The sequence below is a fragment of the Calonectris borealis genome, chromosome 3, assembly GCF_964195595.1.
Source record: "Calonectris borealis chromosome 3, bCalBor7.hap1.2, whole genome shotgun sequence".
Classification (NCBI taxonomy): Eukaryota; Metazoa; Chordata; class Aves; order Procellariiformes; family Procellariidae; genus Calonectris; species Calonectris borealis.
This window is the reverse complement of record NC_134314.1, coordinates 21,518,299-21,539,930: the sequence shown is the minus strand read 5'-3', so window position 1 is coordinate 21,539,930 and position 21,632 is coordinate 21,518,299. Positions and strand designations below refer to the sequence as shown.

General features: G+C 39.0%; 1 protein-coding gene across 1 annotated transcript in view; it reads left to right on the top strand.

Annotated features, from left to right (window-relative positions):
* The window catches only part of SNTG2 (syntrophin gamma 2), a 326,817-nt gene that overhangs the window by 229,573 nt on the left and 75,612 nt on the right, over positions 1-21,632 (top strand). Inside the window, exon 9 of the mRNA XM_075145143.1 lies at positions 7,354-7,481. Within this exon, the coding sequence (XP_075001244.1) occupies positions 7,354-7,481 (128 nt within the window). The remainder of the gene's footprint in view (positions 1-7,353; positions 7,482-21,632) is intronic.

The following is a 21,632-nucleotide window of genomic DNA, read 5'->3' as shown; positions in this document are numbered from 1 at the left end:
GCTAAACAGTCCTAGTTCCCTCAGCCGCTCCTCATAAGACTTGTGCTTCTAGAGCCTTCACCAGCTTCGTTGCCCTCCTCTGGACACGCTCCAGCACCTCCATGTCCTTCTGGTAGTGAGGGGCCCAAAACTGAACACTGGTGCGGCCTCACCAGTGCCGAGTACAGGGGCACGATCACCTCCCTACTCCTGCTGGCCACACTATTTCTGATACAGGCCAGGATGCCATTGGCCTTCTTGGCCACCTGAGCACACTGCCGGCTCCTGTTCAGCCGGCTGTCGACCAGCACCCCCAGGTCCTTTTCCTCCGGGCAGCTTCCCAGCCACTCTTCCCCAAGCCTGTAGCGTTGCATGGGGTTGTTGCAGCCCAAGTGCAGGACCCGGCACTTGGCCTTGTTGAACCTCATACAGTTGGCCTCAGCCCATCGATCCAGCCTGTCCAGGTCCCTCTGCAGAGCCTTCTACCCTTCAGCAGATCAACACTCCCGCCCAGCTTGGTGTCGTCTGCAAACTTACTGAGGGAGCACTCAATCCCCTCACCCAGATCATGGATAAAGATATTGAACAAGACCGGCCCCAAAACTGAGCCCTGGGGAACACCGCTTGTGACCGGCTGCCAGCTGGATTGAAGTCCATTCATCACACAACTCTCTGGGCCCAGCCATCCAGCCAGTTTTTTACCCAGCGCAGAATGCACCCACCCAGGCCGTGAGCAGCCAGCTTCTCTAGGAGAATGCTGCGGGAAACAGTGTTAAAGGCTTCACTGAAGTCCAGGCAGACCACATCCACAGCCTTTCCCTCATCCACTAAAGGGGTCACCTTGTCATAGAAGGAGATCAGGTTGGTCAAGCAGGACCTGCCTTCCATGAACCCGTGCTGGCTGGGCCTGATCACCTGGTTGTCCTGTGCGTGCCGCGTGATGGCACTCAAGATGATCTGCTCCATAACCTTCCCCAGCACCAAGGTCAGACAGACAGGCCTGCAGTTCCCCAGATCCTCCTCCTGGCCCTTCTTGTAGATGGGCGTCACATTTGCTAACCTTTTATTTCCTTTCAGATTGTTCTACCTTTCAATCTTCACCAAAATAACAATTAATTAAATTTATTAATTCATATAAATTAAATTCATTGAAAGTTAAATTTACAAGTCTATACCTTCCCAGTCTTTTAAAACCCTCAAACATGCAATTTAGCAAGTAACTGCAAAAATTAAGTAGTGTTGATAGAAAATGAAACGCTTATAGAACACAAGTCTTTTGTGAAATCATTTGCAGTGGTTACACTTACAGTTGAAAGCTCAGATATTTGTAAGAAGTTCTCCTGTCCTCTCTTTATTTCTCAATGCTGGTGACAACAGCAAGGCATCATGGTAGCAAAGAAAAGAAGTAGCTTGTTTCAAGGGAAGAAATCATTGATGCTGATTAGTCTTTTAAAAATAAACTGTATCAATTATTGTTGCCTCTTTGCTTAATTGTTGTATGAGAATGTTTGCAAAAGATATATTGCTGCTCCAGGTATAATCCTTCATCTACATCCACTATGAAGACTTGCCTTTCTGCAAACCAGATAGTGTTTGTAGTATGAGATGAAAAGTATATTTAAAAGCAAGATTAAGCATGCTGAGTAATATGGCCCTGAGTATTTCTGACTCCAAAAGTGAATTAACCCAGCTTCAACCTGCCTGAAGCCCATGTTTAATGAAAGAGCGATATGTCAACCTAAAATATCACTGTGACTACTTTCAAAGTGTGGCCCCAGCAGAAATTGCAAATTAAATTACTAGGGAGGATTCAGAAACACTTCTTCTTAGGACATGACATTTTTCTTGCAGAGATTTAGAATCAATTACAGTTTAAAAAAAAGTAAGGTAAAATAACTGAATTTCCCAAGCTCTGCAAATCGTATGTCACAAAAAGATGAAAAATTGACAATCCCAGCCAGCTGTGATCTTTTGCCTTCCTTCCTATGTTCTTAGTGGAAACTTAATTATAGAGACATGTCTGATTAGGTCTTTCACTTAGTGGAGGACTTTCTGGACTCATTCTACTTATGGGAAGACTTCTTGGTTGCCCTATAATGAGTTGTTATATAGCTGTTTAAAAAAGCAACAAAGCACTTGCCTACATTGTCCTTCATAGGTCAATGATTGCTAATGGGATACAGAATCAGGCCCTCCTCCAGGTCAACAGTACACAGCTGTCCCAGGTGGGTCGTCATTATGTGTCATTACAACCTGATTCTTGTTCAGTGTTCTGTCAAAAATGAGATTTTTGTGTTCAATCCATTTCTTAATGGACAGGTGTTGCAAACAAATTGGCATTAATTGGCAACATTGTTGGCGTTCTCAGCAGAAAGCCAAAGGTGTGAAATGAACCAGAGGATAAAAGCTGTGATTGCAGAGATGATCTCTAAACAGCCAAATTTTTTTAGTGCGTTGGAGGAACAGTATGGAGAGTTTTCAACGTGAGCAGCAGCAGCTGTTTAGTAGACAGAAGGCTTGAAGGTCAGCCAGCTCAGTACACTGGGTCAGACCAAAGGACCATCTAGCCAAATAGCTTGTCCCCAGCAGACGCCCTCAAGAATACAAGAACAGAGGAAATATGTAAAATTATTTATATGGTATATTTCCTGCACTTCCAATGATTTCTTGCATAGGGGCTTCCTGAGCCAGAGTTTGCTATATAGAGAAATTCAGTCTTTCTTTGTTTTTATCCTACTGTATTTTATCTCTAATCAACATCCCTGCTTCTTATATGAAAAGGGCAAATGAACCATGGTTTCCTAATCCCTTTCTCTGTTATTTATGTTTTTACATACCTTTGTCATACAATTCCCTCAGCTACTTCTTTTCCAGCCTAATGAATCTTTGTTTACTTAATCGTTATTTTCATGGAAACCATTCCATTCCTTTCAACATCTACTTTTCCCACTGTCATGGTTTAACCCCAGCCGGCCACTGAGCACCACACAGCCGCTCGCTCAACCCCCCGCAGGTGGGATGGGGGAGAGAATCAGAAGGGTAAAAGTGAGAAAAACTCGTGGGCTGAGATAAAGACAGTTTAATAGGGAAAGCAAAAGCTGCACACGCAAGCAAAGCAAAACAAGGAATTCATTCCCTACTTCCCATCGGCAGGCAGGTGTTCAGCCATCGCCAGGAAAGCAGGGCTCCATCACGCGTAACGGTTACTTGGGAAGACAAACGCCATCACTCCGAACGCCCCCCCTCCTTCTTCTTCACCCAGCCTTATATGCTGAGCATGACGTCATATGGTATGGAATAGCCCATTGGCCAGCTGGGCCAGCCATCCTGGCCACGCTCCCTCCCAGCCCCCTGCACATCTGGCAGGGCATGGGAAGATGAAAAGTCCTTGACTAGAGTAAACAATACCTAGCAACAACCAAAATATCAATGTGTCATCAACATTATTCTCACACTACATCCAAAACACAGCACTATACCTGTTAATAGGAAGAAAATCAACTCCATCCCAGCCAAAACCAGGACACCCACAAAAGCAAGATCTTATTTTTGAGTGTTAATCACCTGTTCATATCCCATGGGGATATGGGTATGGGGAAAGTTAATATTGTCTTTCCTCATGTGCATTACTATATGTTTATCTACTATATTTTTAGCAGTCCTTTTATCTCTCAGTCGTTCAGTATCATGAGCTTCTTCGGCAGCTTTTGCAGTTTGGTTTTCTTTTTATTGTTCTATGTTACTTGTTGTGTGTTGTAAACTTGGTCAGTCTGGTGTTCACCATCTTGTCCAGACCATTAATCAATATGCTGAACAGCATATGTAACTGTGGGAGTCCACTGATAGCGCCCCTCCGCAGTGAAAATTCGTTCTTAACTGCTCTGTTTTCCTTGCTATATCTTAGCTAATCATTAATTTGTGTGAGGACTTTGCCTTATTTCACAGCAAATCAGTTAAGAAAGTTTTGTGAGGGACAAAAGGTTTTTGGGTACCCAAGTATGCCTTAGCAATTGGTTCTCTTATATTAATTAACAATTTGGTCAATTCTAAAAGATTTGTGAGGTGTGACCTCTGTTTGCAAAAGTTGTATTGATTTGCTTCTTCCCCAGTTTGTTATTTTTATCTATGTGTTGAGAAGGGGATACAGCAAAGGATCTGTCTCAGATTGAAGTGTTAATACATGCAGGGCAAACTGAACAAAATGAACTACTGGTCCTATGATAGTATTTTGTTTCTATGCAATGGTCTTATGGCCGTATGTATACCCTCTTTTATTGTTAAGAAGATAAAGAGGGGTCAGTCCAACTTTCTGCTCCACCATAAACTGGTATGAATATGGCTTAGTAAGAAACAGACATTTGAAACTTGGACCAGTTTGACCCCTTCATATCCTTTGCCTGTTCTTGATCATTAATGTTCAGATCATGCAGTAGGGTTTCTGCAGGTATAAGTAGTCCATAACTGGGGGGAAAAAAATAAACTACTCTTTCTAGTGTGTTTTTCAAATATCAAAACTTTGAAATTGTCTGGAAAAGCCACATTTTCTTTAGGAGTTTACATCAGTTGTAGCAGTTTAGCATTTTGGCAGGAATATTTCTATACTGTAGTATCTAACTTTGGGGTTAATAGATTTTGACTAAGTGGTTTTGATCATTTTTTCCCCCTTCAATTCATGAATCTAATGAATAGCTGTGATGTAGATTTTCTGAAATTCTGATCTTTACTTACATTGAGATATTTTTTCTTTACACTGGTATCCTACTAAAGCATTTGATTGAAGTATAAGGGACCAAGTGGAAACATTAAATTGCCAGAGTGACCCACTCATGAATTTTTTGCTGCCAAATGCTCTTAAATTGCCTAGAATATTACAGAATATTGTTCAACAGCCTGCTAAAAGAAGTACAGCTAATAGTTCACAAGAAAAAGATATGGTTTTGTATTTAAATTGTCTAGATGTTTTCTGTATCTTGAGAGTTGAGAGGATGGGAACAATAGGTGAAGGTGCATGAGGAATTTTTATGTTCCTTTATTTTCTGATTCTTGGATTTAAATTCAGTGATCATATTCAAGCATTTATGTTTGAATGTAATAAGCTACCTTCTGCTTTATTCTTAGACATTTCAGTTTCCAGACAGGCATGTTAGATTATGTTGATCATTTTCAACTTCAGATTGCATGTTCTTCTGTCAATTATTTTAATTTGTACAGAATTCTAAAATATGCATCAGATTCTTCACTATGATATTATTAAATTATGCTAAGCTTTGGAGACACCTTAGCCTTTTGTGGCTAATTCTATGAAATAGAATCAGTCTATGGACTTAATTATGAAATATTCATACTGCAACAACACCAGGAGATCTCAATCAAAGGAAAGGTGGATTGTTCTAGGGATTGCAAATACTCCAAATGAAATTCCTTTCCCCAAAGAGATTGCAGTCTAAAAGATTCTTTAGTGTTACGAACTCTGGCAATTTCATTACAAATTTTTCATTTACTAGAAAAGTGTCCCTCAATCACTAACTCTCAGTCATCCTGTTAGGATGTGACACTCACTATTTTGATTTATTCAAAGAAGTAAATAGAAAGATCAGCCCTTGCTGACTGTAAGAAAGAGCTTTAGGGTAAAGAAATTAACCCTAAATCCTTACGAGCAAGAAAAAGAAATAGAAATAGAACAATTCCCAGAATGCTCTTTATTTTGATTGAGTTTTATGGCTTTTGAACACCTGGGCATGACAGAGCTGAAGTCAGGTCATTCTGTGGTTTATTTGCTTTTGTAAGTACTACTCAGTACATATTTACAGCTCGTATAAAAATAACCAGCTTTCAAACCCCGGAAAGTTCTCTGTACCGGAAAGTTCTCTGTACAACCTGGAACAAATAATTTTGGTTCAGAGACATCACAAATTCCTAACTTTGACCTAAATATCTATGTCTGTGAATCCTTCTCAGCTGCCTCTCTGTAAATAGTATTGCTATCTTTATAAAAGTGAAATGCTTGGCTGTCATGGTAGTGCGGAGATATAAGTACTAATAAAAACATTTCAATTTATTATTTTTATGCTTTCTATAAGAAACTCCTAGCTCATTCTATTATTTATTTAATAAGCATTTTTTTAAGCTCATAATCATGCTCCTAAGTCTGGGTTGGTACACGGAGCAGTAGTTTCCAGCATTTTCTAATCTGTTTCTAATTTAATTGATTTTTGCCTGTAAACACTGTCTTGAAATCATTTGGGAAAAAAAAACACTTACCATCTTTTTTGACAATTTGGGCATAGTTCTGTACTTTCAGTCATTGATACAATGAAGTAAACCTCTGAATATTATTTCACAAGAAAACAACTGCATATTCTGCAAGTGTCTATCGACTAAGATGTATATCTCTCTGCAGTTTCCTGAATGTTTTAGTGCTAGTGGTTCTGTGACAACTTTTAAAATTTCATAAATATTTTCTTTTTATCATGTTTCATTCTTGGTGCCTTCATGCACTATTTAGTTGTGATACATAAGATGCTACATATATAAGCATGCTGAACAGTCTGCATATAAGCTCTAGTTTAGGTTTGAGTAGTCCCTTTTAACAATAGCTATATATCCAAGCTAATTCCCCTAACTTAATTTGCATTTGTACACATTTGATTTAGGGTTATTTTCTTTTGTATGCTGTAGTTACATGAAATGAGTAGATTGTAAAATTATATATTTTCACTATTCTGAGATCTGGCCATCCTTTACTGCTTAGATAGTATCAAAAATCTTGCCTTTCTAGTAGAAGCATTTGAAGGAAACTTCAAAGATGAAATTTCAAAATTTATCAGTCCGTATATGGATAGTGATAACACAGAAATCAGAATTTCAGATCTACTATTAAACTATTAAACAACATTATGGATAAAAGTCACAATGCACAAATAAGAAACCAGTATTCTGTGATGTAGTCTTTACATTAGGATATTATTTGTGTCTTTTTCTCTGCTGATTGTTTGAAACATGTAGAAGAGTTGCACAGACCAAATTAATTTAAACCAAAAATGTATTTTATGTTGCATTTAGAGAAAATTCAGGACATTTATGACTAACAATTATTTCCTTTTTATTGGCAGTTATAAATATTAACAAAAATATAAAGGTCTTTAATGTTAAGGCAATACTAAAATTGTCACAAGCATAATACCAAGATAGCTAGCATTCTTTTTTACATGAATGCTTCTTTTTATTTCTGTACTAAATCCTGAGTTTCTTGAATAGTTTTATTGCTATGATTATTCACTTCTGAGACAAGCAGAGCAAGAGTTGCATATTCATGGTTGTTTCACTATATTGTCTGATAAACTGCACTTACTGATTCTCATTTATTCTGTACAGGCTCCATCATCACCTTCTTCACCCATAGCTAATGAACCAAAATACGAGAAGCGCTGGCTAGACACCTTATCAGTTCCTCTGTCAATGGCTCGAATCTCGAGGTACAAAGCTGGAACAGATAAATTAAGGTTTGTAATCTGAAAGGGGAAGCACTGGGTTAGCTATCTGTACCTAATATTTTGCTATGGAGTGTTGGCTATATAAGAATTCATTGAGTGGAGATATGAAAGTCGTTTTATTAAAAACTATGCAGTCCATCTTCTCTTGAGATTAATGGTGATTACCAAAGACAAAGTAAAAAAATACAATAAATATAGCTCCTATAAATACGTTTCTATAATCTGTTGTATCTCGGGAATTCAGTTAGCATCAGCAGCTAGTACAGAGGTTAAGCTTGGCATTACTTGAACTAAATTTAAGGTACTACATTTCATTCCATATCTCTAATAGAATACTTCTATATTTCCAAATTCTAATATTGTCAATTAATTCTCCTTTTACTTTACAAATGATAACATAGTGCACAATCATCATGACTGTGCTGCATATCATTGTCATACAGAAACAAGAGATTTTGGCAAAGTATATGGTACAAAATACTGTATTTTTTATCATAAAATCTTTTTGCATCTCAGAGACCTAAGTAATAGTTCATAAAGTAGCTGTGCAATAGGATGTCAGAGATGATTGTCCTGGACTTCAGGAAAGATGAAAGCAAAAGTGAAGTTTAATAAAGCTTCAGTAAATAATGTGCTTGAGAAAGGTTTAACACATCGCAGCACGCATCAGCTTTTTTCTGCAAACCATTCTGCGTGGTAGGACTGCCTCAAATCTACCAGTAGTTGTGGTCCACAGTTCTCCATATGTATGAGAACAGGAGTTCATTCACTGTTGTTATTTTCCATTTTCCTTATGGGTTGCCCTATATTTGTTTGCTTCTAATTCTTGTTAATGAGAGAATTGGAATCTCTATTGAAGCATCAGCTATACAAGTCACCTGCTACCAGGAGAGACCAGAAATTCATGGGTATACCTTTCTTGATCTATGCCAGATTTGTTACCTGTTCCTGAAAATGACCTGAAAAACATTATTTTTCTAGTAGGACAGTTATGCTGCTTTTAGCTTAGAGCAATTAGTCTCCTAAATCTGTTGGCAACTCCTCTCCCAGCTTTTGTGGCAAAGCATCGCAGGTGAATAATAATAAATTGTCCGGAAAAGTTTTAGGTTCTTCCACAGTCGCTGTCTGAACTCTTACTTACATTTTATTTAGTCTCTCATCACTTCCTCCACCACTTTCTTCCTTCCTACTTCAACTGACCAGTTCATGTGGTCCAACCCTTCCCCATCTATCACAGGCCTCCAACCATTCAAGGCTTAGAAGTTCTCCTGTGAATTAAGTAAGCAAATCTCTGTGTGCACATTTAGACATCAACTCATCATCAACTTATTATCAATGATCTTAAATTTAAAGGATAAGTGGAAGAAGATAGAACATTTAAACCTCTGAGTTTGGTTATCACCCTGATAGTTTGAAGCAGTTTCACTCCTGTTCTGTGCACTCCATGCATTACATGGAGCAATCCCAAGGGATTTCAGTTCCCAAAACAGCAGCATGTGCATTTTGAGAATTCTTTGAAGTAAAACACTTTCTGATATTGTACTGGGTCTGGCTGAGATGGAGTTAATTTTCTTCATATCAGCCCATATGGTGCTATGTTTTGGTTTGTGACTAAAACAATGTTAATTACACACCAGTGTTTTGGTTGTGGCTGAGCAGTGCTTTCATAACATCAAGGCTTTCTCTTTTTCCTGCTCTGCTCCCACTCAACGAGTAGGCTGAGGGTGGGCAAGAAGTTGGGAGGGGACACAACCTGGGCAGCTGATCCGAATTGACCAAAGGGATATTCCGTGCCATGTAACATCATGCTCAGCAATAAAAACTGAGAAGAGGGGGTTTGGGGCGAGCTAGCCATTGCTTGGAGACTGGCTGGGCATCATTCTCCTTGTAGGAGATGGTGAGTGGTTGCCTTTGCATCACTTGTTTTGTTGTGGGTTGGTTTGTTGTTTTTTTTCCTCTTCCCTTTGCTTATTAAACTATCATTATTTCAACTTACCAGTTTTCTTGCTCTTCCTATTCTCTCTGGAGAGTGGTGGGGGAGTGAGAGGCAGTGTGGATGCTTAGCTGCTGGCCCAGGATCAACCCATCACAGGTATATTTTTCTTGTAAGGATTCAGGAGCTTAGGGCTTTCAGTTTCAGTCTTGGAGACACATACTATCTTGTGATGCACATCGCTCCCATATATATTTAGTATACATAGCACTCCTTTATTACTGTTTTTTTTTTCCTTTTTGTTGTAAACACTCTAAAGGAAGATGAAATTGTTCTATAAAGCTTATAACCATCCCATGATACTTTAGTTCTACTAAATGCTCCTTGCTTGTTTTGGTAAACCAACAAGAATATCTATATGAGCATTAAAGGAATACCACCTTGAGATTAACTGCGGATGAGGTGTTTCCCATGTTCGTACTAAAGGTGTTTATTTTTGCCTGAGGGATACCAGACTGCTCTTATTCTCTCCTCCTTTGAAATGCATGTACATATTCTTGCTGTTATCCCACTTGTATCCTTTCTTTTACATTTCCCCATGTTCGTATAAGCATAAATCCCAACATTTGTCTTCAGTAATTGCTCTCTAAAATCAAGTGTCTGATTTGCATGAAATAAAACCTACAGGCAACTAAAAGTATAAATGGTGACATGTCTAGATAACAATCCTCCTTTCACATTTCAGCCATCAATCTAAAGTCATTTGAATGAATCCGTGACAATTCCCCTGAATGTATCATGGATCCTGCTGACTAATTTGCTAATTTTGCCATTCTCTGAATATTTACTTGAATCATAGAGTCATAGAATACCAGGTTGGAAGGGACCTCAAGCATCATCTGGTCCAACCTTTCTGGGCAAAAGCATGGTCTACACAAGATAGCCCAGCATACTGTCCAGATGAATCTTAAAAGTGTCCAATGTTGGGGAATCCACCACTTCCTTGGGGAGATTATTCCAATGGCTGATTGTTCTCATTGTGAAAATTTTTCCTCTTGTGTCCAATCAGAATTTCCCCAGGAGTAACTTGTACCCATTACCCCTCGTCTTTTCTATGTATGTGACTCCTTGTAAAAAGGGAGTCTCCATCTTCTTTGTAGCCACCCTTTAAATACTGGAACATGGTGATAAGGTCTCCCCTAAGCCTTCTTTTCTCAAGGCTGAATGATCTCAGTTCTCTCGGACTTTCCTCATATGGCAGGCTCCCCAGTCTTTGATCATCTTTGTGGCCCTTCTCTGGACCCTCTCCTGCCTGTCCACATCTTTTTTGTATAGCGGGGACCAAAACTGAACACAGCATTCCAGGTGTGGGCTGAGAAGCGCCGAGTAGAGTGGGGTAATGACTTCTTTATCTCTGCTGGTGATGCCCTTGTTGATGCAACCCAGCATCCTGTTGGCTTTCTTTGCCTCAGCAGCACACTGTTCACTCATATTGACCTTGTTGTCCACCAGGACCCCCAGGTCCCTTTCCATAGAGCTGCTCCCCAGCCAGATAGGTCCCAGCCTGTGCTGCATTCCTGGATTATGTCTTCCCAGGTGCAAGACCTTACATTTGTCTTTGTTGAACTTCATAAAGTTCTTGTTAGCCCACTCTTCCAGCCTATCCAGGTCTTCCTGCAGGGTAGCTTTCTCTCCTGAAGTGTCCACTTCCCCCCTTAGTTTGGTATCGTCGGCAGACTTCATTAGGGTACACCTGATCCCATCATCCAGATCACTGATGAAGATATTAAACAGCGTTGCATCCAATATTGATCTCTGGGGGACCCCACTTGTGACAGGTTGCCAGTTTGAAAAGGAGCTATTTACCACCACCCTCTGGGTGTGGCCTGTCAGCCAGTTCCCCACCCACCGCATGGACCACTTGTCTAGCCCATAACGCATCAGTTTCTCTAGGAGGAGGCTGTGGTAAACCATATCGAAAGCCTTGGAGAAATCCAGGTAGACAATGTCCACCGCTCACCCCACATCAACTGAGCAGGTTACTTTGTTGCAGAAGGTGATCAGGTTTGTCAAGCACAATTTGCCCTTGGTGAATCCGTGCTGGCTTTCCCCAATCATGTGTTTCATTTGACTTGTGATAGCCCCCAGGAGGATTCTTTCCATAACTTTGCCAGGGGCTGAAGTAAGATTGATGGGCCTATAATTTCCTGGATGCTCTTTTAAGCCCTTCTTGTAGATGGGGGTGACATTAGCCTTCTTCCAGTCTTCTGGGATGTCCCCCGATCTCCACAACTTCTCAAAGATAGGGGTCAAGCTCCTGTAATAGTTCACATACCAACTCTTCCTTCACTGGTGGTGGGTCTGTGTTTGCATCAGCCTGGATTTATGTTCCCAAGGCCTGGGGCCCAACTGTGCTGGTAAAGACAGAGGTGAATAAAGTGTTGAGAACCTCTGCCTTTTCAGTGTTGTTGGTGACTAATTCACCTCTCCTGTTTAGCAGTGGGTTAATATTTTCTTTCTGCTTCTGCTTGTTATTTACGTACCTGAAGAATCCTTTCTGGTAGTTTTTGACATCTCTGGCCAATTTCAAGTCGAACTCAGCTTTGCTTTTCTAGCTGCATCTCTGCACACCCTGGCAATGCCCTTGTCATTCTCAACGGGTATTCATCCGCTTTTCCGTCTCTGGTATGCTTCTCTTTTGGTTTTGAGCAGACGCAGAAGCTCGCAAGCCAAGGGGGCCTCTTGCTCCGCCTACTTCCCTTACCTTTAAAGGGGGTGAACTATTTTTGTGCTTCCAGGAGAGCGTTCTTGAAAAACTCCCAGCACTCACTGGCTCCTTTATCCTCCATGGAAGCTTCTCATGGAATCCCTCCCAGCTGAGCTCTGAGCGAGCTGAAGCTTGCTCTTCTAAAATCTAAAACCTTTGTCTTAGTACTAACCTTCAGCGTGCTCAGCAGGATCCCAAACTCCACAATATTGTGATCATTGCAGCCAAGGCTATCAATAACCGAGATATTACAAAGCAGGTTTTCTTGGTTTGTGAGTAGCAAGTCCAGCAGTGCCTCGTGCCTGGTTGGCACATCTTATTTCTCGGTATTCTGGCCATTGCAATTACTACAGAGTATTTTGTGATTTTTTTTTAATGTTTTTTTTGGGGGGCAGCGGGGGTGGTTTAAATTGGTGTACTGGTTTCTTAACAGAATCTTTCTGAAGGATTCTTTTTTCCATTTTAGCATCTCAGCAAGTTAACAAAATGCCTTTAATTAGATAAATTGGAAAGTAAGAAATGGAATAAACCATTTTAGAAAGGTATAGGAATTAAACACAATCTCTCTGAGTTACAAAAACTGAATGAGTATTTGCTCACGGTTTTCAGTAACGATTACGTTGAACATGACGGTAAGAAGAACTAGTATGTACCTGAAAGATACCACCATCAAACTGATTTGGAGCAATAGGGTGGGAGACAGTGGCAGAGATGAACATCTGGTAAAAGGTAAGATGAAAAATAAAGTATAGGTTTGGAGGGATATTATTAATAGGGTGCCTTAAGGGCTATTTCATTGATGATGCAGAAAACAGTACACTAATTAGAATCATTGGTGACACAGAATCAGCATCATCAGTACAGAAGAAGAGCACAATATGTTGTGAAAGGATGGAACTACTGGAAATGGGATGCAACACAATAGTACAAAGTGCAGGGGGATGACATTAAGGATTGTTACTACAACAAAAAACTAGGAAATAGTTTTTCATGGGAGCCTAGTGGAGCCTTTTGGTAGATGGCAGTAGAGAAAGGCAAAGACTGGGGACAGCAGTTAGGCAGAGAATAGCTCGGAAACGCTGCTGTCCTGCAGGCTTACAAAGGAGAAATAGGTATTTTAGAGTATAGCAGGAAAAACACTTTCCAGAAGTAAGAAGCATTAAAACCATTATACAAACATTGCTAAGGCTCCGTCTAGAATCTATGCATAATTCTGGTTTGTCGTGGTTTAACCCCAGCCGGCAACTAAGCCCCACACAGCCGCTTGCTCACTCCCTCCGGGTGGGATGGGGGAGAAAATTGGAAGACTAAAAGTGAGAAAACTCGTGGGTTGAGATAAAGACAGTTTAACAGGTAAAGCAAAAGCCGTACATGCAAGCAAAGCAAACCAAGGAATTCATTCCCTATTTCCCATTGGCAGGCAGGAGTTCAGCTATCTCCAGGAAAGCAGGGCTCCATCACGCGTAACGGTGACTTGGGAAGACAAACGCCATCACTCCGAATGTCCCTCCCTTCCTTCTTCTTCCCCCAGCTTTATATGCTGAGCATGACGTCATATGGTATGGAATATCCCTTTGGTCACTTGGGGTCAGCTGTCCCAGCCGTGTCCCTTCCCAACTTCTTGTGCACCCCCAGCCTACTCGCTGGGGGTGTGTGGGAAGGGGGTGTGTGAGAAGCAGAAAAGGCCTTGACTCTGTGCAAGCACTGCTTAGCAGTAACGAAAACATCCCTGTATGATCAACACTGTTCTCAGCACAAATCCAAAAGATAGCCCCGTACTAGCTACTATGAAGAAAATTAACTCTACCCCAGCCAAAACCAGCACATGGTTATTCAAATTAAAACATAAAATTTTCTATTGGAAATTTTCTTTTCTCAAAAGGTATTGTACTGTCACTTGCTGCTCCTGTTTTTAGCTGTAGTATTTTAGGATTTGGCAACTGAGGTTTCCTTTGGCACTTAAGGAATTTCAACTTTTTTTTTTTTTCCCATTCTGCATAGAGCTGGAAAGTGACATTCATTTTCAATGGCTTTTAGACCCAATAGCCTTGTAATAAAATTGATATATTTTGCTGTGGGCAATGTTTTTTTATTTCTACCATGCATATTGATTTTTTGACAAGTTACGAAGTAGTAGAACTAGCTTAGCATCTGCCTGTGTGGGAGTCCATTCTGTAACCTTTGTTCTGAATGTGTTGATCTTGGAAGCACTCCAGAAAGCACTTTATTATGTATTTAGGAATATGAGGCACAGGACAATTTATTGTTTTTTACTACATTGTTCAAGTGATATGTAAAAAGAATAAGCCATGAAGTTAGTGGATTTTTTTAAAAAAATGTGCTATGTACAGTTTTTTAAGGACTGCCTGAAGACTGCTATGTGTGTTTTTCTTTAAAAGCATCATTAAAATAAATGTTTCCAGTATGTTTGTCACAATTCTGCTCAAGCAGCAAGACATTCTGGAAATCAGTTGCAAGGGATCAGGTAAATGCAGGCTACAGAATAAGATCTGTTCAACAGAATGGAAACAGAAAGATACCCAAGAAGCAACCAGGCATTCTGCAGATCTCTCCACAATAAGAGACTGGCTTACCCTTGGCTAGAATTAGCTGCTAAATCAGAGAAAAATCAAGGTATAGGCAGGAAAAAGAAGCTAGACAGGAGCTATGCCACACAGAATAAAAGATCGTCACTGAATATTGATTCTTAGAGATTGGGACCACTTTAGCACCTGTTCCTTATGTGAGAAGTGACGCAAAATGTTTTAGCCTGAAATTAGACATACTTTTGGATGCAATATACTTGCAGTCTAAAAGTGTATCAGAAATCAGCAACATGAAAACTAAGGAAATTGCTGTTTCTTTGTGCTTTAGGGCAATGTATTCATATGCTTAAACACATCCTTTTAATTCTGTTCAGTAGCGTGAAGCCAACATAAGGAGAGTGAGCTCATTTATTTTTTGAATCTTCATCCTCACAATATTTAGCTTCTGGTTTTCAAATGTGTACTGGAACTAAGTGCACAGGCAAAAATGAAGCACTTCCATTCTTTTCAGGATGCGTGTATTCAGGAACCATTTCCCCTTTCCCCCCAAGATGACGTGTTGCTCTGGAAAATCGATGTGACACCTCTTCACTCTTGTTTGTTCTAGTAAATAGCATCCCTTAGAAGACAGAATGGTGGATCACACCATGGCATATTGCCAGCAAACAGAAGAAAAGGCAAAATAAATTCTGTCCCCCCAAAAAGATAAACAGATTATTACTCTCAGGGAATTGTTCATATTAATATTACCACTGAGTTCAAAGAATTACTACTTTTTGTTTGTTTCTGGATAAGTTGAGACTTGTTTTGTCTTTTCTTCTGCTTGCTGACAAAATACTAAATTCTAATCCACCAGGATTAGCTCAGCAAGACTCTACTCCCAGATGTCTTCAATAAATGCCTCAGGATAAATAGCCTTGAGTTTCAGGCGCAGACCTGCTTGCTTCCCACTAACGTTGACACCAAAAAAGAAAAAAAATTCTGGGGCGAGCTGAATATGTTGAAATCTGTGATGCTCATTATTTACCTTTATTGCTGTTATTTTACAAAATACCTATTTATTCAAGAAATACATACTTTCAGAGGAGTGTTATGGGAAAAAAAAAAGATTTGCATTGTGTTATGATATCAATAATAATAATAATATAATAATATAATAATAATGAAGCTATATTGCTCTTTCTTCTGAAAGCAGAGGGTATTTAGATTTCGAAGAAGTCCACCACATTACTAACTGTAAGTCAAGCACATGGACATCTATTTTTCCCTAACAAACATGTCTGAATTTCATAGACAGTATAAATTGGATATTTAAATCATGTGGAGAATCGAACATCTTGAAGAAGTAATCTTTTGTATGTAATTTAAATATAATGACACCGAAGACCTCTGTAGTCATGACAAAGATTTCTTGTTGTGAGCTATAGACTCTCCTCATGTCAAAAGATTTACAGAGCTTGAACCTGAACCTGAACTGGCATTACAGTGGCAGGCAGTCCAATAATTATTATCCAAATATAGATTTTGTTAGCCATCTTATATGTGTCAAAAAACTCCTAGAGACACTTATGTATTATACTGGAGATAGAAGCCATTGACATATCAAATCAGCTCTGAAGACATCATTAAGATAAATCCAGTCTTCCTACAAGGAATACTGTGAAATACAGTGGGATGATTTATTATTTAAAGTTTTAACCTCTCCTGCACACTTCCATTGTGCTTAAGGAGCAATTAGAAAATAACATGCATCTTTATTATCCTAGCGATTAAAATAAATTGTAAATACTTGCAAAAGTTAAGACTTTTTAAAAATACAGCTGAAGGGTTTTTAACTTGAATAATAATTTTGCCAATGCATTCAATAAGATGGTGAAATCAATCTTGTTTGATTTGCTAATTTATATTTTCTAATATTTTCTTGTACTTCCTGAGTAGAATTAACATGTGACTTATGCTCTGAATCTAAAAAGACAATCTGCATGTCAATAACTTAAGGCAAAATGACATTCCACCTAAATTCTGTGGGACCATTCACATGCTTAAAATCTTTGTGGGATTGGAGTTTAATGGATGCGATTTATCTCACCTGACTGTAGACATCTAATAGTCATTCACCTACAAAAGTGCTAAATCCCTGGACTCACCTTGGAGTCAATGGAGAGAAATAAGCATCTCCAGAGAATGATCCAGTTCACCTATCTTGTGCACTTGCTTATGATAAAACAAAATAGTTCCTGAGTTTAGCGTGACTCACTTACAGAATCATCGAATAATTCAGGCTGGAAGGGATCCTGGAAGTCACCTGGTCCAGCTCCCTGCTCAAAGCACGTCTAATGAGATCATATTGCTCATATTGTCAATTCCTGAATACTTCCCAGGGTGGAGACTCCACAGCCTTGCTGGCAACCTGTGCCAGTATTTGATCCCCTTCGTGGGGAAAAAAACAAAACAAAAATCTAATGTTGAACTGAAATTTGCCATGTTCCAGCTTGTGTCTGCTGCCTGTCATCCATATACCTAGACAACAGAACTTTATATGCTTGAATGGGGTGAAATCCATCTCAGTTGAATTACCACTAACTGATAATTGTGTTGGAATTATAAAACACATGTTAATAAGTATATATACACTCCGTTCTCCAGCCCACCACAGTGACTGGTCCTCTGCATTCAAGAGAGGACAGCAGTACACTGATACTGCACATAGCTTTCAGTTATTCAAGCTACTCTTATTACCCTGCAAGACTCCTCCACCTCTTTCTTCCATACAAATAAAGCATGCTGAGACTGTAATTCCTCAGATTTTTCTGTCTGCAGCAAAGCCAAATACCTCACACCTGTATCCTGCTCTCTTTCCTCTTTCGGCTGGCAATTGTTCTTTCTCCTCAGCAGTGCCAGTTTAACTCTTTGTGTGACTTCATAGGGAACAGGATAAGAGGTCTCATGAATGCTAAAACTGCCCCCTCTCCCACTATCCTTTTCTTCCGCACAAGTTATTACAAATCTAATGGAATACAGCTGCTTCTACTGCCACAACAGTTAAGAAAACATCTGTAGAAGCATAATGTCTGTGTTACTTCAGTTATCTTACTTCATTACTCCAAGTTTAATACAAAATAAACTGAAGTTACAATACTGGAAGCAAAATGTTCACAAAAAAAAAAAAACATGAAATGCAATCCAAGTTTATGTTTAATACTTTGATATCTTTTTAGCTACATAGTTTCTGTTAATAGTCCAATTATATAAGCAAATTTGAACATTTTTTAAGATACGAGGCCATATGTTATTTACAATACAAAATCCCATTATTTTTAACACAGAATTTCAAAGACATTAAGTAATTCAGATAATTTTTGGGGGGGAATTTCCATTCAGATCTACCTATAGTCCACAAAACTTCAGGCTAAGTAGAAATTCTAGCAAGAGGTCCATATAGTACTATAAACAAGCCTCTAGAAAATGCTGTAAGAAAAGCAATAAAAACTCAAGTCAGACATCAAAAAATCATACAAAGAGGAAGGAAGACTGATTTAGGACCTGGGAAGATGCAAAGCTGATCAAATCTGTCTGTCTGTATCAGCATGGTGGTAAACTTCAGGTAAAACAGCTGCTGTCAGACAAGCATCTAGGTTTTTATTAAGGAAATACGATAAAACATTGAAGTAAGTCTAATGGAAAGATGGTTTCACATGCCACAGATACTGAAAATCTTAAAATATATTTTGCTGAAATTCTTAGCCTCCAATAAAGTAAAAATTCAGCTTTTCCCATTTCAGCTGGCACTCAAAATACATTTTCTCTTAGAAAAGTTTTGGGATTTAACACCTCTATAGTAGCTAACTGCTCGTAGGGCAAAATGTGCTTTATTAATACTAATTAATATTAATTGTTTAAAAGTGTCAATGTCAGGAAGAGAACTTAAGTCTACCATCTCTTATTCTGACTGCCATTCTCACAAAGACAGTGTTTACTTTATTAAAAGAAATTAATGCAGTAAACAAAACCCAAAAGAGACCAGGAATGTAGGTCCATTCATCATTTCACCATGAAAGTGAGATAGAAGAGGCTGAGTATAGAAAACAGTGCCTCATGCTCCTTAGTGGAAATGCTTGCAGGAAAGAAAGTTACAGATTGGGAGACAAATTTGAAAATAATAAGAAATGTGAGGGTAATTCGGCCCAAATGTCTAGAATTTAGGAAAAGCAAACATTAATTTCTGGTTCTAGTTGCAATAGTCACTACAGTAATAGCAGGAGTAGAAGAGATGGGAATTTCCTCTAACTGTGTTTTAAAATGGGCTTGTAGCTTCAGAGAAAAAAAAAATGCCAAGGCGTGTCATCTTATTTTGTGGCGATGAGATGACTTCATAGCATCTTGAGACCTCTCAGACTTACTCTTTGGTATTAAATGGAAAGCTCACCCTTGTCAGCTAACAGGAGTAGGTGCTTAGTTGTGCCTCTCTATTTTTTTCTTTTCTGCGTTTTGAGGAAATGGAGAAAGGCATGGTATTTAAGCCTCTAGAATTTATTTTTTCCTGAATTCCAGTGCTCTCTTGGTGCTTGCATTGATTGTTTCACTTAAAACAAAAACAAAAGCCTCAGCATTCATTTTGTTAAGCTTTTATTTTTAGTTTGGATATTTGTTTTTACTTGTAGCCTTATACACACTATGCCTTTCAGACCACAGCGTGATACATGTAACAATATATTATGAGATCTGTAGAGGGAAACTATTGTAACTGAAGGTAAGAAATAATCACAGTAAAGTTAGTAAGGTTGAGAGCAAAATCACTGTATTACTAGCACAGACTTTGTGGCTGGCATCTGTAAACTTTGAAAAACCCTGGCTCGCTCTTTTCCTATTTCATTTAATGCACTGAACTGCTTTCTGGTAAAACTAGCTTACTGCCTCAGTCAGCACAGTGGGGACAGTGGTGCCCCAAAGGTCTCAGTCCCCTGTGCCACGCAGTGTGACCACCTCTGGCACATCAGAAGCCTTGAATCCCAGACAGAGCTCCTGGGGAAGGACATCCTCGTGTCAGTCTGCAGGGACAAGGGAACAGCAGGAAAGGGCTTGGGGATCTTGGCAGACACCACATTGAGCATGAGTCAGCTGTACACACTTTCAGTGATGAAGGGTAACCACACAGGGCTGCATTAGTAATAACGTAGTCAGCAGATCAAGGGAAGTGATTATTCTCCTCTACTTTGCATTCCTGAGGCCACATGTGAAATACCTGCATTTAAAATACTGTGTCCAGTGTTGGTCTTCCTGGGGAAAGAGATTTGTATTTTAAACCAGTTAGTGAGTAGGCTGGACTAGAGGACTTGCAGGATCCCTCACACCCTATTTGATTCCGTGCAAATATCCTGTCAGTGAAGTGTTCAGATCTCTAGATGCATTTGTTTGAATCTTCTTAACTGTTTTTTATAACTGATCACCATATGTTAATAAGGTAAAGGAAAACAGGAATTTTAGTATAATCTGCACTATTGCCAGCACCGTGTTTCAAATTATAAAAGATTGGTTAATTTTTATAATAAAACTTGTTGTTTTTTAATCTTGATTGCCTGTGTTGGTTGCACTAGTTGTTAGCTGAGGAGATCCCTTCTGTGATCTTTCATTAGCCACTTGTATTACTCTGTGCCACTTGGATACGGCATTCGCACTGCATGCCTTTATGCATCTACTGAAGCTGAGCTAGTATCTAGGCACCCTGTGGATTCAGTGGAGAGCACGTACTATTTCTTGGCTCTGTTAAATGCTCTGGATTGTCCTCTCTGTCTCTGTAAGGATTCTAGCATCTCAGCTTTGATATTTGAATTTGATGTCTAAGTTAGTCATTGTGAATGGCTTCTCTTCATGGCACCAAATTAAGTCTGTTTCCATGCTCCACTGTGTATCAATGCATAGGGGATGACAGATCTTCACTGTCTCAGTGGGATGTTGAAGAGATCATACCATAAGTCATTCCATTACAGCACTGTTGGGATCTTTGTCAGAGCCTTAGGTAAAAGGAACAGTATGCTTGAGAGGTGGTTATTTCAGACAGTTTACTCGAAGACAATAAAAGGATTTGTTTTGACCTTTTCTTTCTTTCTGAAGAGGTGAAACAGATTTACTGAAATGAAAGTGACACAGAATTGTGCCATTGCCATCAGGTTTTAGTAGTTACCATGATAATTCAATCATGAAAGGAAAACAAGGGAATCGGCTGATATATATTTAAGTCTTCAGACCAAGAATATTATTTTTGCGAACGGCAAGTATAACGCTTTACGACTCTTTTACCAGTAAGGCATATCAGTTAATGTATATATATCTATTAGGATACTTTGTCTTGTTAATATTGTGTGTGATGTATATGACCTTTTTTAGCAAGTATATAGAGTTCAGTATTCATGTTCACCATCAAACTCCCTACAAATGACAAATGTTAGGTTAATAACTTTTTCAGTAAGTCATGAAGGAGTAACTGCCTATTAACCTCTATGTGTCATTTAGAATGCTCATGTTGACATATATCATAAATTAAGCGGTAGAGGACTTCACCTTAGATCAGAGAAAACTCAGTAACTTCATAGAGCAGTATTCTTGATTCGGTCGTTTGCTTTCTTCTAGGTTAGTACCAGAAAGAAAGCAATATAGCATATAAGTATAAATATCTAATTTGTAAATGTAGAAGGTAGCATGATATTCTCCAAATTATATACAAAACAAACATATGCACAATCATTCAGATAATTGTAATTGTCTTTCACAATAATATATGACTAAAATCTAATTCTCGTGACACTCATGGACACTTAAATAATCTATGTAGCTTTCTGAAGTTTAGTTGCTGAAACTATTGCATGTCATGTTTAAAATTTAGACCAGTGTACTTTCATGCCACTACTTAATGAACT